Source organism: Physeter macrocephalus, chromosome 8, assembly GCF_002837175.3.
Source record: "Physeter macrocephalus isolate SW-GA chromosome 8, ASM283717v5, whole genome shotgun sequence".
NCBI lineage: Eukaryota > Metazoa > Chordata > Mammalia > Artiodactyla > Physeteridae > Physeter > Physeter macrocephalus.
Genome location: NC_041221.1, coordinates 108,060,693 through 108,078,782, shown reverse-complemented (window position 1 = coordinate 108,078,782; position 18,090 = coordinate 108,060,693). Strand labels below are relative to the sequence as shown.

At 38.6% G+C, this 18,090-nt stretch overlaps 1 protein-coding gene across 1 annotated transcript in view; it reads right to left on the bottom strand.

Annotated features, from left to right (window-relative positions):
• Positions 1-15,540: 15,540 nt before the first annotated feature.
• The window catches only part of MAN2A1 (mannosidase alpha class 2A member 1), a 161,164-nt gene continuing 158,614 nt past the window's right edge, over positions 15,541-18,090 (bottom strand). The window contains exon 22 of the mRNA XM_007110943.4: positions 15,541-18,066. Within this exon, the coding sequence (XP_007111005.1) occupies positions 17,914-18,066 (153 nt within the window). The 3' untranslated portion in view covers positions 15,541-17,913. The remainder of the gene's footprint in view (positions 18,067-18,090) is intronic.

Genomic DNA, 18,090 nt, shown 5'->3' with positions numbered 1-18,090 from the left:
AACCTGCTTGTGGAGTGGGTTTGCTGCAGCAGTTGTAAGAGAAAAAAAAAGAAATTTAATTACTTTACGTTTGTTCCTTAAAAGTCCTGTTTGTTCATTGTATTGGTAACATAGAAATGCATATAAACAGTTAAACAGGTAGGTAAAAGAATAACAGGTTGAAGAATAACACTAAAAAATGAGAAAGCATTCCACAGAAGAGATGAAGAATTAGGAAACACTGAAAATCTGTTGGAGGTACAAAGAAAAATCTGCACTGCATTTAGGAAAATATAGAAATGGAACTAAAGAGGCTCTGATAACAGTAACTGGTTCATAGTAACTATCTTTAAAAAAAAGAAAATTGTCTCTGGGCTGAAAGCCTAACTTCCTTCTCTTGAGGAAAACAAAATAAGAACAATCTACTGACGTGGAATAAGCATTTCTCACTCAATCCTTAAATAAGAAGGGAGTGGCATTTTGGTGGGACAACTGGTCTATGTTTTGGGGCCACGTGTACCTCCTGTGTAATGCAGGAAATCAACTTCCTAATATAAAGTAGTCATGTGTGAGTTTGGGTAACAAGTCAGTTCTCCCAGAACCTCATAACTACAAGTGTGCTTTCCACTGGTTCCTTCAAATGCCATGCTGGCACCCTCTGCTGAAGTTTCAGCTCTAGTTGTAAGGTCATACTTATGACTTCTTTCTCACCCTAGGCCTCTTCTGGTCCACCGCTTCTTTCATTTCTCATCCCTGCCAGGGATATAGCACCTGGTAGGATATGAATAAATGGGGTGATATCTAAAGCTCAGCCCTCTAGACACCTTCCTAAGCCATTTCTAAAATGCTGTCTGGCACCATGCTAGATGTAGTGTCATGCCAACTGTGGGGATGCTCTGAAATATATGCTAGGATAAGCCACTGTTCTGGAACATGTTTCTGCCACGTATTCCAAGAAAGTACAACCCCAAGGGGGCCAGACAGCTGGGATATTCATGTCTGATGACTCGTATTTCTTCTCCTTTCTACACTCAAACACCTCCTCTCAAAAATGGAAGGGCCTTCCCTGTTCCTCTCAGGTGGAAATGTCCCTTAGAGCAAATGTCAGTCCTCTCTACACTATGGCTTAAGATAAAATGCAGTGATCCAGATTTCCTAGACTTAGGATTTGATTTGTGAAAGGAATTTTGGCAAATTTAAACAACTTTTTTTCCCCTCTCAACAAAGCCTGGATTTCAACACTGTAGTCTCACTGTGAATTTTTTTAAAATACGGTTTTCCACTCACCATCAAGAAATGACTTATCTGTTCCAAACTCCCATGACATGATGAAGTCCATTGATTTATTAAGTACAGAGCCACATGACTTCTGGGAATGAAAAAATGTCATTTTAATGTTTGCAAAAATATTATTCCTGTAAAAATAATAATCTACATATATCTGCCTTTGGGGAATTGTGGCTAAGAAAATAATTTATGCAAGTATAACAATTGCATCTAGGGCCATAGATGATAAACTGCTTAAGACCAAATATGGCTGAGTTTCTACAAATTTGGATCTCTTGCAGATGCTAGAATCATAGAAACATAGGGAGTACAAGACTCTGTAGAGATTATTACAGAGAAATTTGGTACAACGAGAGATGACTTCTCCTAGGAAACCAACGAGATTAGTAGTATCTATTCTTTCAAAACTTGACCCCAATCTAGTACTCCAGCCCTATTTCCCATTCCTCACCTGTGTCAACCTTCTCTTTCAACAAAGCCTGCCAACCCATGGGCCTTCAGATCCACTGATTGCATTCCTATATTTGTGTCTTTGGTCTTACAGTCACTTCAATCCGAATGCCCCTAAGTTAGAGTTTAAAGAGCAAATCCATGAGGATTGAGTATCACAAATCTTGCCTCCTTATATTTCCATCAAACGAGGGAATCTTGTGTTGCTATAAGAATGGAAGTACAATATTTAGTTAGATTTCCTAAAAAAAAATGGACAATTGTGGTATCATACTTTGAGGGAAAAAGAGATATGTCCAATTTCCATTTGCTATAGTTTGTCTATTCCTTTCAAAAGGACATCTGAGTGGGAGCCATAAAGCTGAGTCTGGCTCTGAGGAGAGGGAAAAAATGGGAGCATAAACACTGAGCAGGAAGTGGGGAGGCCATGGTTGTTACCATAGTGATGAACATACAGTCCGGATGGTGCTGTTGCTGGCTTGCGCTAGTGAGTGGGAGAAAAACCACCTTCCTTCTGGACTAGTGGAGCTGAGGACAGAAAAACCTGAGTTGATCAATTTAACTCTCTACTTGAGAGCTTAAATTGTGTCTCTGCAGATATGGCCAATGTTTATTAAGCACCGACTAAGTGGTTGGCAACGTGCTGGGTATTTTAGAGGATTTAATGTATGTAAATCCCCAAAGTTAGGGACTAACATCCCTATTTTAAATATGAAGAAAATAAAATTTCAAGAGGGTAAATAACTTGTTATTTAATGACCTAGCTAGTAAAAAGGCAGGGCTAAGATTTAAATCCAGGTCTTTAACTTAATTTAATCAAATTTACTTTCAACATAAACCTATTTCCACCAAGCCACAACTATGCCTATCAAATGACAAGGCAGGAAAATTGTGTCCATTTGAATAATGCAAACTTAGGAAATCCATGATTATTCCAAGCTTTGACATTTTAGTTTTCCTTCTCTTTCAAGTTTCTCAGAAAGATAATTGATGTTAAAGCTTTCTTTCCTTCATTTAAAACTGAATTAGTTTTCTGATAACAAATTAATTAAGAAATGATTCAAAATGACAGCTTTCAATGTATTTTGCATTAATGTGACAGTATCCATGATTTACTGACTGCAAACATCATCTTATAGATAGGCAAAGGTCATTGAATGATCTCATTTGTTCTTTTTCTTCCAAAATAGGGGAACCTTTGAATTTTTAACAACAATCACTGATTACTGGTAAACATAATAAACAATATCAAGATATTAAAGGCCCTAATAGTTCTATTCCCATTCCCATCCCTAATCTAAAATAATAACTGTTGGCACTTGTCCATTTCGAACATTTATGCACAGTGCAGTGATTCAGAGTGTAAATTCACACTCCAGCTTTACCACTTATTAGCTGTGTGACTAGGCAAATTAACTTCTTAGACCTCAATTATTTATGTGTAAAATAGGGATAATAATACTACCTAAACATGTGAATGTTGTATGGAATAAACGAGATAATGAGATAAATTATGTTAACTGTATAGCACAGTACTTGGCACACTGTAGCACTTTATAAATGGGTGAATACATATGCATGTATCTCTCTTTATACATTTTACAGAAATGGATCATGCTATACATATTGAACTATAATTCTCACTTAACAAAATATCTTAAGACATATATCCATGTCTGTATGTAAGAAGTCACCCTATCAAATGCTGCATAATACTTTATAAGACAATGTGCCTTCACATGGCCTTTCCTCAGTGTGTGTCTGTAGAGGGAGAGAGAGCGAGCTTTCTCATGTCTGTTTACAAGGGCACTAATCCCATATTGGAGGCCCCACCCTCATGACCTCACCTAACACTAATTACCTCTTAAAGGCCCAAATACCATCACTTTGGGGGTTAGGGCTTCAACATATAAATTTGGGGGAGATACAAACATTCAGTTCATAACACATTAACAGAGGGACAAATTTTAAAATTGTAAGTGTTGATATGCATCATCAGAGTTTCTACAATTTACACTCCTATCAAAATATGTGAGTTCCCATCTCTCTACATCTTATCATTAACAGTTTTTATAACTCATTTTATTATTTGATAATCTGATAAAGCACTATATCTAACTTTGGTTTGCATATATTTGATTATGCATGAGGATAAACATTTTTTCATATATTTATTGGTGAACCATATTTCTCCATTTGGGAATTTCCAGTATATATCTATTGTTTATTTTTCTATGTTAATATTTTTCTCATTGATTTCCATGAGTTATTTATACACAAGATATTAACTCTTGTCTGTCAATACTTATCCACACCATACTTTTCCCATGGCATCCAGGCTTGACCTTTCTAATACTCATTATACTCTAAATTGTTCAATGTGATTCCTTACTTACTAAATCACAAGTTTCACAAGGTATGATCTGTACTTATCTTATTCAGTGTTTTGTTTCCAGCACCAACTACAGTGTCTGGCCCATAGCTGGTGCTCCAAAGCTGTTGAATATATTAATGAATAACACATATATTGCCAATATTTACCACTGTATATTGTTTTGTTTTTCTTTTAACTCTATTTCTGACATCTTGGTCACACCACTTTTAATTTTTATAATCAAATTTGTCGGGGTGGGATAGAGAGGGTGGGAGGGAGATGCAAAAGGGAGGAGCTATGGGGATATAGGGGATATATGTATATGTATAGCTGATTCACTTTGTTATAAAGCAGAAATTAACACACCACTGTAAAGCAATTATACTCCAATAAAGATGTTTAAAAAAATTTGTCTAATTGTTTTTACAGCTCTCAAGTTCTTACCTTGCATAGAAATGCCTTCTTCAATCCTAAGTGATTAAAATAGTCTCCTGTGTTTTGTCTATTATATGTATAGTCTTAATTTTTGCAATTAACTCTTTAATCTGCCAATTATTTGCGTGTGTGTTTGCGGTAGATATACAATTTCATTTTTCTCTAAATAAAGACCATGCTATTTATTGAATGATCTACCTCTTTAACACCAATGTGAATTGCAATCCTTATATTCTTTACAAGATGTTATATCTGTATGTTTTGTTATGTGATAAGGAAAATCTCTATTTTTCTTCTTTAAAACTTTCTTTCCTAGTCTCCTTCAAGGACACAGCCAGGTAACTATGTTGTCAATTTATCAAGTCTCTGTTGAGTCAAGTCAATCCCTAAAAGGTAAGCCAATGAGCAGGGCATTGGATCAGAAAAAATTATCTTTCAATCAGGCTGCCTTCATTAGTTTTCCAGTTTTAAGATGCACAGCTTTGAAAGATCCATAATCATACCTATCTGACCTGCTTCACAGAGTTATTATGAGAGAAAAGAGTGCAAGTTAATCTGCATATTAATAGTGCTCTAAAAATTAGAAGTTCCTAAGAAGTGAAAATTATTCATATTCTCCATTATTGACAAGTATCCAACCATTTCATCTTGAGAAGACTTTACTCAAATTTATTGAAACTAGATGAATAACTTTCTGTGGTAAGTGGTGGCAAATCACTAAATACATTTTCCTGTTTTTATTCCAAGTCATACTCTAAACTGCCAGTGGATAAGTAATCCCACAAAATGAATCAAATACCAAAGGGGTTCCTGTCCAGTTCTGTGCTTCTCTCTTTTTGGCAAAGTGCTGTGTCTGCCACAAATCAACATAATCCTGCAGCCTTTCATTCTCTGACAGGATCCCAGGGGAGACTGGGGAAAGCCCTGTGTGCTTCTCCAGACAGCCAGTGGGAAGGTTAGATGTATTCTGAGTACTATATTAGTTTCCTGAGGCTTCTGTAACAAATTACTTCAACTGGGTGGCTTAAAACAACAGAAGTTTATCCTCTCACAGTTATGGAGGCCAGAAGTCTGAAATCAACGTGTCGGCAGGGTCACACTCCCTCGGGAGGATCTAGAGGAGAATCCTCCCGTGACTCTTCCAGCCATCGGTAGCTGTCAGCGTTCCTTGACTTGGGGTCGCATCTCTCTAGTCTCTGCCTCCGTGGTCATGTTGCTTCCTCCTTGCTGTGTTTTCCATGCTGTCTCTTATAAGGATATTTGCATTAGATTTAGGGCCCACCCAGATAATTCACCTCATCTCAAGGTCTTTAATTCAATCACATATGCAAAGACCCTTTTACCACATAAGGTAACATAGCAGGTTCCAGGGATTAGGATAGGGACAAATCTCTTGGGACCCCTCCCCATCCCTCACTTCAACTCACGACAAATGCCTATGTCATAAGAGATCAGGCTCAGGATGTGCAGTGCTTTACCAACTTGAGACCCGACAGGACACAACTGACATTTGCCAAATGGAAGTTCATTCCTAAATGGTGGGCATGAAGTTCTGACGTCTTTCTCTTTCTAAAATATACTTATAGCTACTCTCACACTCAAACTTGACTCAGGTTGAATTCAAAGATATACATCTAATTATTTCCTTCCTGCTCCCACTCCAAATCTTTATGCTTTAAAAAGAAAAGAGTCAAGACAGGATCACCAAACTAACATATTTCTTGCTTCAAACAAATACGATGCAGTATTGGAACAAGATACAGGCCCCATCACCAGCCTTCTCATCAAATCCTCTTTGTGTAAGGCAGTAGCTCAGGCACTTATCACAAGGCAGCTTGTATTTTTTTCCCTAAGCAGTCCTTTCCCTTAATCTTTCAGGGTAAAGCTACATCAGGACTGATTTTTCACCACAGATGGCAAAAGACTAAGATTCCTTGAGATTTAAAGTGATTTCTTAACTTAGTCCTTCAATGGAAGAATCTCCTGTTCCACAGGTCCCTGCACTGATCTGAAGCCCACAACATGTAGGAGCTGTTGGTGCTGACTCACAGCTTGAAACTCAATGGTTTTTACATAATCTTTTCGGGATTTTTTTATATTACTCTTCACATTCAGCCTTCAGTCTCCCTAGAAAAAGCTTCAGGCTTAGGTGGTTTCAGTGGAAGGAAACCCTGGCGTTCACAAAAACAAAACAAAACAAAAATAAGTTTTTGCATTAAACAGAATATTCCCATTCTGAAACATCTTTCTACCCAAAGGTGCCATACCCCAAACATGCAGAAATAGGACTTCAAAAGGTTATTTGGCAAGAGCTGTGAGCGTTGCCATGGAGAACTGGTAAAAATGCATTTTATTTGATCAGTTAAAATAGCTTTTTGCAAACCAGAAAAACTGTTTAGGAAACCTTTTAATTTGGAAGCTTGGCAGTGTGGCTTTAATGAGCAGATCAGGAAGAAAAATTTCTTAGGCGGTGGAGTGACTTTTCCAAGGTCACACAGTTACTTTTTGCAGAATTGAGACAAGAATCTAGTTTGTCAGGCTCCCAGTCTAGTGCTCTTTCCACTACTGCTGCCACATTTTCCATTCTTTTATAGTTAAAATGTTCTCAGTATTCACTGAAGTGACAACTCTGGGGATTCCACATCAAGTGGACTCTATAGTCAGAGAGATAAAAGGTCTACTTTTTTCTCTAAAGGACCATCAGCAAATATTTTCAGCTTTGTGGGCCATATGGTCTCTGTCACAACTACTCAATTCTGCCTTTGTAGCCATACAGTACCCATAAAAAGTATGTAACAAATGGTATCACTGTGTTCCAATAAAACGTTATTTACACAAACAGGCAGTAGGCTAACTTTGACCTGTGGACCGTAGTTCTCAGACCCCCACTAGACCAAGACTGGAACTGTATTTCTTTAGCCTTCACCTTCCTTTTCTGTAAAATGGGTATAATAATAGTACAGCCTTTATAGGGTGGCTGTAAGGCATACCTAAGTATGCCATGTATTTACAGTGCCTGGTACATAACACTCAATAAGTGTTGGCAATGATTATTATTATCATATTTTACTTCCAGCCATGCCTTCTGAAAAAGGAAGAGAAAAGGGAATCAGCATTTAGTAATCCTTTCTTTTCCCTTGTCCTCTGACAATATTTGCCCACTCTCACGAGGCCCCGCTGCTCTACAAACGTTATCAGGTAGCTGATTGTCATAACCACACAGGTGGTAACACCAGACCCTACAGGCCCAAGACAGACAGTTTGCCTTCTATTGGGAACCCTGGCAAGTTTGGAACTCCTAAAGCCTCCTGGCTCCATGATACCAGGTGCTCAAGTAGGTAGCTTTCTTTTTAAATGTTGAAAAGCTTTCATTTTCATTGTTTATTTCTAGAGATTTTAATGAAGCCAGGTGCATATTTTCAAAAACCAGTCATTTTTGCTGGTGCCATCTTGCCCCTTGTGTTCCCTTCTAATTTGAAATGTTGTCCTCCAAGGGGCTCCATGTCCCCCATACCTGTTAAAGCTGTAAGAACTGGGGCTACAACTTTGTTGAAATCTCAATCATCTCTCATCATGCAAACAGGGTGGGATTCAGGATCAGGTGGGCTAGTCTTTCACCTTATGTAGTTTTTACTGACTTACAAAACCTCATCATTACGTTTCAATGACACAGGCCCAAGAGACTGCATATGACAAAGTTCTACTGAACTGTAAAATATTAGACCCTTTTAAAAGTATTTTAATAATGTGTCTCATTAATTCTTTGACCTCTTATCTGGGTGACAAATACTCTAGAGTTTATAGCTGACAAATTAAATTGTAGAGACAGTCCTGAAGTAGATTGACTATGGACTAATGAAAGGAGCTAGTTACTTCGATACTCTGTAAAATCGTTCTGTCCAAGCTTAGATTAGATGCTACTATTTCACTAATAAAATCACTATAGAGTTCTGAAGTCAACAGTCTCATACACAAGAAACTTACATTTCATAACTGCCTTAATCAGGCATCACGTGGCTACAATGAAAAAAATCAATTCAGACATATATGTTTCCCTTTCTTCACAATTACTGGCAATTTTTAAGGGTCCCTGAAAACTACACACATGCTTCTTTCCTTTCACCTTCTTAAATGTGTTTATCAATCAATATTAATGTGCATACTACCACATCTCCATTTTTTTCTGTAGAGTCTGAAATCTAGATACATATTATGGGGAGCCTTTAAATTATACAAAAACATTTCCAGTATAACTTCCAAAGATTTCCCTTCACAAAACTTCCACCAGACATGAGATTTCTTGTTTTCATGCTGTTGGTGTCATGCCACCCTCCTCTCCCACATCTAGTTGGTGATATACTTATATCCTTCCAGGCTCAGCTCAAATCCTCCCACCTCCTCCTCTTCTCCCCTCATCACTCCATATGGAAGCAAAGTCTCCTTCCTATGTGCTCTAAGTATCTTATCATTTGTGCCGCCAACGCTAACATGGCCCTCTTGCCCTCTGGTCTTCTAGCACCTTAACTCCATGCAGGATTTCTCTCCCTTACTAGACAGGAGGGCAAGATTATTAAAATCCCACTCCCCCAGAGCCCAGCACAGCTACCCTGAGCAAATGACAACTCCCATGAACATTTACTGAAAGCTCAACGCAAAATCTAACACCAATTGCCTTCAGGCTCTATTAACGGGAGCCCACACATTCGATGAAGATGAATTTGTAGATTTTTCTTAAGAAAATAGATTTAAACTTCAAAGTAATCTTATTAACTGCACTTTAAAAATCCATCTAGGAAGACAAAATAAATAAATGAGTCAAATCACTTTTTTTGAAAACTCACTTCCATATAGCCAGCCCAAAATGATTTCAGTCCTACATGTGACAAGGACATCCATCCCAAGAAAGGCGAGTGCTCTGATCTGCTCCAGTGGTGGGGGGAGTTTTGGATCAAAGCAAAGGCCTCCTCACAACTTCAGATCATACTCTGAAAGTCAACCAATGAGGGCTCCATTTGGTTTAGTAAAAGAGTTTTCACACATCCAGACCCTAGAGACACATCTTGCTTGCTAACATTGCCACTTAGATTTGGGACCAGAAAATAAGCCCCAAGGCTAAGCTTATGAATAAAAAATTGGAAAGCTACATAGAGCATGGGAGCCAAGAACACTGGGTTCCATGTAAGGCCCTTAAAATATGCCCTTTAAAATAGCACTGTTACAATTTCCTTCCTTTGCCTGGTTTGGAGATTCAGAAATTCACTTACAGTCCTTCAAAGATTTAAATCTATTTGGAAAAATCTTAAAATAGTTAAAGAACTAGCTGACATACTTCAAAGAGGCTAGCCTCCACCGACTCATTGCTCCCACCCCAGCCCCTTGATTCTCTTCCCCTCTGCCTCCAGATTTTGCTTAACATTTGGTTAACATAAGGTTCACCTTACTATACAGGATCCAGACCCAATTCCACATTTGAGTTGACACTCTCTGAGGGCATATGCCCAAGGGGCTCTGCAGTCTTCAGGCATTTTGTTAGCACACACATCCTGGATTCATTTTGCATTTTTAAAAATCCTTCTCATATTTGAAAAAAATGTCTACACAATATCATTAAAAAGTTTTATTTAATATTTTGAGCAAATGTGCAAGGTGGTGGGAGCAATAGGGACAAAGTAAGAGGCTGTGTTCTGAGAAACTGACTTTACAACTAAGCTTTAGTCAGGCAAGTACACATGTACCCATTCAAAACAAGAGAGCATGGTGCTGAGGCAGCGGGGAGGGGCATCAGTTTAAATGTTTTCAGCTCTTTGTAACATAACACTAAACTCGAAGTGTCTTAAATAAAGTGACATTACTTCATATAACAAGAAGGTGGGAGTTGGTTCATTCAGCAGCTCAGCATCATCAGCTCTATTCATTTGTTATTTGGTCATCCAGTTGACTTTTGTCCTCAGGCTTGTCTCTGCAGGGTTGCAAAATAGCTGCAGCAGCTCCAGCATCAACACTTATACAAAATTGCCTTTGAACACTGTTGCAGGAGGGTAAGATGCTCTCCCCTTTTGAGGAGGGAGGAGTCCTCTCCCAGAAGCCCTCAACAGACTTCCCATCATAGTTCATTGGCCAAAATTGTGTCACAAGTCAATTCCTAAATCAGTCATCAAGCCTAGAGAAGGAAATCATCATGACTAATTTAGACCAATCACAATTCACCTCCTGAGGCTTATGACTGTCTAATATGTGAATCAAATCAGGATTTTATTAGCAAAGAAGCCAGAGGGCCAGTAGCTGGTTGTTAAGCAACAATATCTTCCATAAAGAGGTCACATCCTTTAGGCAAATTAGGAATGCAGCTTGAAACGTTTATACTTTAATTTCTGGTGATGGGACTTTTCAGCAGGAAAATAACATGAATACAATTAAGATGTAAGGGACTTCACAGCCTTGTATTCTGAAAATTGCGATTTTTGTTTCTCAACACTTAATGGTGATAAACATTTTCATCAATTTATTGAACACCTATTTTCTGAATGTCTGCTGTTCCAAGTGTGGGGATAACAAGGCTGAGCAAACAGCTGGGGTTCCTGCCTTCAGTAGCACTTATATCAGTGAGGAAGGCAAACGGACATGATTTCACACTTGGCTCTGTTAGGAAGAAAAGAAGCAGGGTAATAAAATACTTAGTGGGGCTTCCCTGGTGGCGCAGTGGTTGAGAATCCGCCTGCCGATGCAGGGGACACGGGTTCGTGCCCCGGTCCGGGAGGATCCCACATGCCGCGGAGCGGCTGGGCCCGTGAGCCATGGCCGCTGGGCCTGCGCGTCCGGAGCCTGTGCTCCGCAACGGGAGAGGCCACGACAGTGAGAGGCCCGCGAACCGCAAAAAAAAAAAAACAAACTTAGTGAAGAAGTGGAAGTAGGACTTGTATAAATTGGCTGGTCCAGGGAGATTCTTGAGAAGGTGACAATGAACCAAAGCAGAATAACAAGGAGCCTGCCCCAGGAAGGTATGAAAGTAGAATCACTGAAGCAGAGGGAACAAGTGCAAAGCCCTGAAGAAAAATAATCATAACAGTGTATGAAGATTCCCTTTTCTCCACATGCTTGCCAACACTTCTTATTTCTTGCCTTTTTGATAATTGAATTTTTGATAACAGCCATTCTAACAGGCATGAGAGACTTTGTTCCTTGCAAAATGTTCTAGGCTGGAGCTTTAGTATGCACATTAATCCTCTGGGGGTCTTGCTAATATGTACATGATGATTCAGCAGGTCTGGGGGTGAGGCCTGAGATTCAGCATTCCTAACAAGTTTCCAGGTAATGCCAATGCTTCTGGTCTGAGGACCACACTGAGTAGCAGGATTGTAGCAGAATGTGCCCTTAACTTGCATTTTAAGTTGTATTTCCTACCAGTATCTTATACCTACCAGTGCTCCAGACCAGTGTTAATACTGTAGACACATGTTGCTATTCAACTAGAATAAGCTATTCAGTTCCTTAGTTGCACTCACCACATTGCAAATGTTCAAGAGCGACATGTGGCCAGTGGCTACCATACTGGACAGCACATGTAGAAAGAACCTTGCCATTATCACAGAAAAGTTTTATTGGACAGTGCTGCTCCAGACAGAAGGAACTATTTCTAATTCTTCAGGCTTGCTGTTACTATGTCTTTCCTCATTCTGGTCTTTTACGGAGTACACGCATATTGTTCTACCTCCTAAAGTCAAATGCATCTTTTAGGAACTATTGATATTTCAAGCCTACCTCTTCTATGAAACCTTTCCTGAAATGGAAGCCAAGTGTGTTTTCTACTTCCTTTAAATTTGCACATTTGTTTTTTCACAGCAATGTATTTCGTACTGTATTTTGCCTGCCTAGAATCCATAGTATCCCAGTATCCAACTCCCTTTCCTCTGGTTGTAGAATTCCATTTTCTATGAGGTGGGGGGTGATGAGAGGACTATTTCTCATGCTTTTTGCCCATGGGGTTCAGTTGAACCTAACTCTACCCTTAGCCACCATCATTAGGATATGAGCAAGATGACAGCCAGTACTGTCAATCCCAGGACATTTGCTGAAAATGTGGATGAAGGTGCTCTTACCAATGGTGTCACTAAGCCGGCTGGGATGCAAGTCTGAGTCTGCTGGTAGCCATCTTGCTATCAAATGTGCAGTCCTTGCCTGAGAAGAATAACTCAGAGGAAAGCAAAACAAGAGAAAAAAAACATATCCTGGATGACATCACCTTATAGTTGGCTACAGCTGTATTTGGAGTGCTGTCTACCCTACTGCGGACAATAAATCACCTGTTTTTGCTTAAGCCAGTGTACACTGAAGGAGGCTCGTCCATTACAACCTCTCTTCAGGCATTCTCTATAAAGGCTATATGGCAGCGTATGTCATAGAGTCCTCCTCCCACTCTGCATTTGGGCCACTACTTCAACCATTCACAGCCACAATCACCCTTAGTTGGTTTCACATCACAGCTTTGTAGGAGGAATGTGAACATATGCCCACCTAAATGAAATTTTCCTTTACCAGTTTTAACATTCAAATGATTTTGACATGTGGACAATCAAATATGCAGCCAAAAATAATTTTCACTATCTGATGATGAAATTAGTATTTTTATTAATATTTCTCTAGGGTTTTATAGCTCAGTATATACATATTACAAATTGATTAATCTCTTTAAGTCATCCAAAACAAGTCCAAACTTCCTAGTTAGCACGTATCATTTGCCTGGGTAACCCATATGTACCTCAGGGATATTTATCTCTCCTCCACCCACCCCGGCTTTGAAGGAATTCTCCCAAAACCACTAAGCTGTGTGCTGGTCTGGGCCAGCAGGCTCTGAGGACCACACTGAGTAGCAGGATTGTAGCAGAATGTGCCCTTAACTTGCATTTTAAGTTGTATTTCCTACCAGTATCTTATACCTACCAGTGCTCCAGACCAGTGTTAATACTGTAGACACATGTTGCTATTCAACTAGAATAAGCTATTCAGTTCCTTAGTTGCACTCACCACATTGCAAATGTTCAAGAGCGACATGTGGCCAGTGGCTACCATACTGGACAGCACATGTAGAAAGAACCTTGCCATTATCACAGAAAAGTTTTATTGGACAGTGCTGCTCCAGACAGAAGGAACTATTTCTAATTCTTCAGGCTTGCTGTTACTATGTCTTTCCTCATTCTGGTCTTTTACGGAGTACACGCATATTGTTCTACCTCCTAAAGTCAAATGCATCTTTTAGGAACTATTGATATTTCAAGCCTACCTCTTCTATGAAACCTTTCCTGAAATGGAAGCCAAGTGTGTTTTCTACTTCCTTTAAATTTGCACATTTGTTTTTTCACAGCAATGTATTTCGTACTGTATTTTGCCTGCCTAGAATCCATAGTATCCCAGTATCCAACTCCCTTTCCTCTGGTTGTAGAATTCCATTTTCTATGAGGTGGGGGGTGATGAGAGGACTATTTCTCATGCTTTTTGCCCATGGGGTTCAGTTGAACCTAACTCTACCCTTAGCCACCATCATTAGGATATGAGCAAGATGACAGCCAGTACTGTCAATCCCAGGACATTTGCTGAAAATGTGGATGAAGGTGCTCTTACCAATGGTGTCACTAAGCCGGCTGGGATGCAAGTCTGAGTCTGCTGGTAGCCATCTTGCTATCAAATGTGCAGTCCTTGCCTGAGAAGAATAACTCAGAGGAAAGCAAAACAAGAGAAAAAAAACATATCCTGGATGACATCACCTTATAGTTGGCTACAGCTGTATTTGGAGTGCTGTCTACCCTACTGCGGACAATAAATCACCTGTTTTTGCTTAAGCCAGTGTACACTGAAGGAGGCTCGTCCATTACAACCTCTCTTCAGGCATTCTCTATAAAGGCTATATGGCAGCGTATGTCATAGAGTCCTCCTCCCACTCTGCATTTGGGCCACTACTTCAACCATTCACAGCCACAATCACCCTTAGTTGGTTTCACATCACAGCTTTGTAGGAGGAATGTGAACATATGCCCACCTAAATGAAATTTTCCTTTACCAGTTTTAACATTCAAATGATTTTGACATGTGGACAATCAAATATGCAGCCAAAAATAATTTTCACTATCTGATGATGAAATTAGTATTTTTATTAATATTTCTCTAGGGTTTTATAGCTCAGTATATACATATTACAAATTGATTAATCTCTTTAAGTCATCCAAAACAAGTCCAAACTTCCTAGTTAGCACGTATCATTTGCCTGGGTAACCCATATGTACCTCAGGGATATTTATCTCTCCTCCCCCCACCCCGGCTTTGAAGGAATTCTCCCAAAACCACTAAGCTGTGTGCTGGTCTGGGCCAGCAGGCTGGCAGAGTGTCTCCAGAATCCACTCTTCCAACACACCTTACCTTCCGGATCAGCTCACATGGACCTTCTTCATTTCACATCTTGGCTTACTCTCATCTTATCCTGGAATACATGAAATGTGACCACAATCTCGCCCTGCTCATTGGTTCAGAAGGTCCCACAGGCACGGCGTTCCTGGGAAGGTTCCTGGACTCCAACCTCAAAGCTGACCCCAAACCCAGACGTGAAACTCACTATCACCCCCGCCTGCCACTTGCTTGCTAAAACTATCTTTTCTAACTAGAATGGACTGAAGAAGGAGCGATTCATTCATAATGGAAGAAAGAACAAGACCTCACCCCTCCACCTTACCCCTCAAAATGTTTTAATATATCTTGTTTACAAAATAGGACTTAAGAACTACTCTAGAGGACCATGTACATGATAATATTTATCTTTTATTAGATATATTACATATTCCCAAAAAGATATAAAATCTTCCAAGAGAAAATATCAAAACCTATTGATTTCAAGGTAAGCAACATAATCAAAATGAAAGCAAAGAATTTCTTCCAGACAAAGGAATGTGAAAACATTTCAGCACAAATACAACAAAGACATGGGAAGGTAATTACAATGTTTTACATTTTACAGCATTTTGTTTTAATCAGTATTTGTAGAAAACAAGGATGCTGAGTTCTCAAACACTGTAGTTATAACCACAAATTAAATTTTCAGAAAAAAAATAAGAGAAAGTAATGAACTACTGAACATCTGCAATAATAAATCTAATAAAACATAAGCAAACAAATATGCCACTGAGATCACAACTGAAGTGTATGATTTTTAGTGTGTGCCGGGGACACTAAATTATTTAATCAGTTCTTGACCACAACCCAAAGCAAAAGCATCCTCTCTTCATTTCCCTGATGATTTATTCTAAAAATAAAAAGCAGAAACTTGCTGGTAAAAGAGAATTTCTGCTTTACCTGTGAGCAGCTGGTGGCAACACACAATGAATAAGACCCCAACCAAACACGGGACAGATCCATCTTAAACAACCGGGAGTGGCAAAACCACTATTATTGCATCAAGATTTTTTTATTTCAATTGATCAGAAATTTCAGAACAATTAAGCACACCCACTTAAACCACAGAACACAGTGAAGTCCTACAGGAAGGTTCTACATTTAAGACGCAACGAAAATACTGATCTCATTCCTGGGATTTGCTTCTGGTAATCCTAACATCTGTAGATGTCCACAAAAAGGAAGCTTTTTTTTTTAAAGTTGTTTATCCCCCCAAAATGAGGAAGGAAACTTACAGTACATGTTTATTGCATGAAATTACTCCCTTGTAATATCTTGATCAACACTAGTATTGTTTCCTTAATAATTAAAGGAGAAAGAAGTTTATGAATTTAACATAACAATAATCTTAGGAGCTGCATCCTGACTGAAAATCCAGATGATAATCAGACTACATGATAAAATAGAAATTGTGTTTTATTTCTATATGAAGATGTTGGAATGGCAGGAGGTATAAAGGAAGTTTAAAGTCAGATAATACTAAATCTATTAGTTAACACAAAGAGAATTTTCAGAAGTGCACATAGTCAAGAATCCTTTCTATGCTAAAACTGAATCTTCTAAATGTGCTAATGTTGCTTTTATTTTAATGTCAAGTTCACGATGGTCCCAAATAAATTTTATCAAAAGTACTGTAATGGCACATAGGTTTAGAGCTTCACTTTGAGGTTAGCATGTACAAAAGTCTGGAATTCATTGAACAAACATACTCTTTAATAAGATAAATTATGATGAGCTACATGTAAGTGGGTTTCAAAACAGGGTCTATTTTAAAGCATTCTCTCTTCAAAATGGTGAACTCCTGTGAAATGGAAACAGCATGTGGATTCTGCATGTTACAAAATCCTTGCTTCACGTTGCAGTCTCCTTGGCAGCAGCATATTTTACTTAACAATATTTTTCTTCCTTCTTTTGTTTTCTGACATCTCAGTACATTCAAATAGTCAAAATGTTTAAAGAAATATCACCACAAATTTAATGAAACAGATCAGAATGTGGCCAGCATTGTCAGGCAAAAATTATACAATTTATGTGTCATAGAAAGTACCCACCCCTCCACCTCCCCCCAGCCTCCTCCCTTCCCCCAACCATAATATGGACACCAAAAGATTTAACAAGACTTATAAAAAAATAAGGCACATTTATTCTGATACGATAATTTTAAAATAGAAAACCCCTTCTCAGAACATCTGTATTCAAATGAGCTGTGTAAAAAGACACCTTGTGGTACCTAAAAGAGGTCATGGTACCTATGGAATTGCTTCTTCTATTTTAGTTACAATGGAATAAATTGCACCTATCCCACACTGTCAAGTAATGAAAATATGCCTCTTTGTCTACTACTGAATGATTCAAAATCTGATATTTCTGGAAATACTTACACAGGGTAGGAGGGGAGGGGTCAAGTGGTACAAGTGGTAGAAAAACACATAGTCAACTATGTATAAGGGTTGATGGATTGCACATTTCCACATATTTCAACACACAAAATTTTTCTAACATGTATGAATGATTGCAACCATTTTGGCCATTAGCTATTACCCACCAGCTTTTTATTCCATTTTGGTAAAAATGGGTATTTTTGTAAGACTAACAAAGGGTCAGCAACATGAATACTTACAACAATCTCTTCACAACCCCCAACACAGATATAATTAGTTAACATTTAACCTGAGATACAATCTGTTGAGAGGTTGTCTTGACATTTCTTTGTTTGTTGCATCAATTCAGACTGATGATGGTAGTTCATGGAAGGAACTTTAAAAAAAAAAAAAAGTTTATAGCATGGCTTTTTTTTTTTTCCTCTCTTAATGTACTGGTTTAAAAAAAAAAAAAATCACAGATTTCATGTCCTCACAGTAGCCAGAAGCTAAAATAATGTGCTTCTTTATTGCACGTCAAACCAAGAAGTGTATAAAAGCCAATGCTTCCCAATCTGAATCTGAAAGCCAGGTTCACCTCAGCTGGATTTGGAATGTGCTGATTTCCATGGGACTCAAGTTGATCTCACTTATATTTCGGGCGTCTGGAGGTGAATGCATCAAGGATAATGACGAAGGTATGAGACTTACAACAGTAAACTTGTTAAAAAGTTTCTGTACCAATATCTAAAAAGTAAATGATAAAAAAAT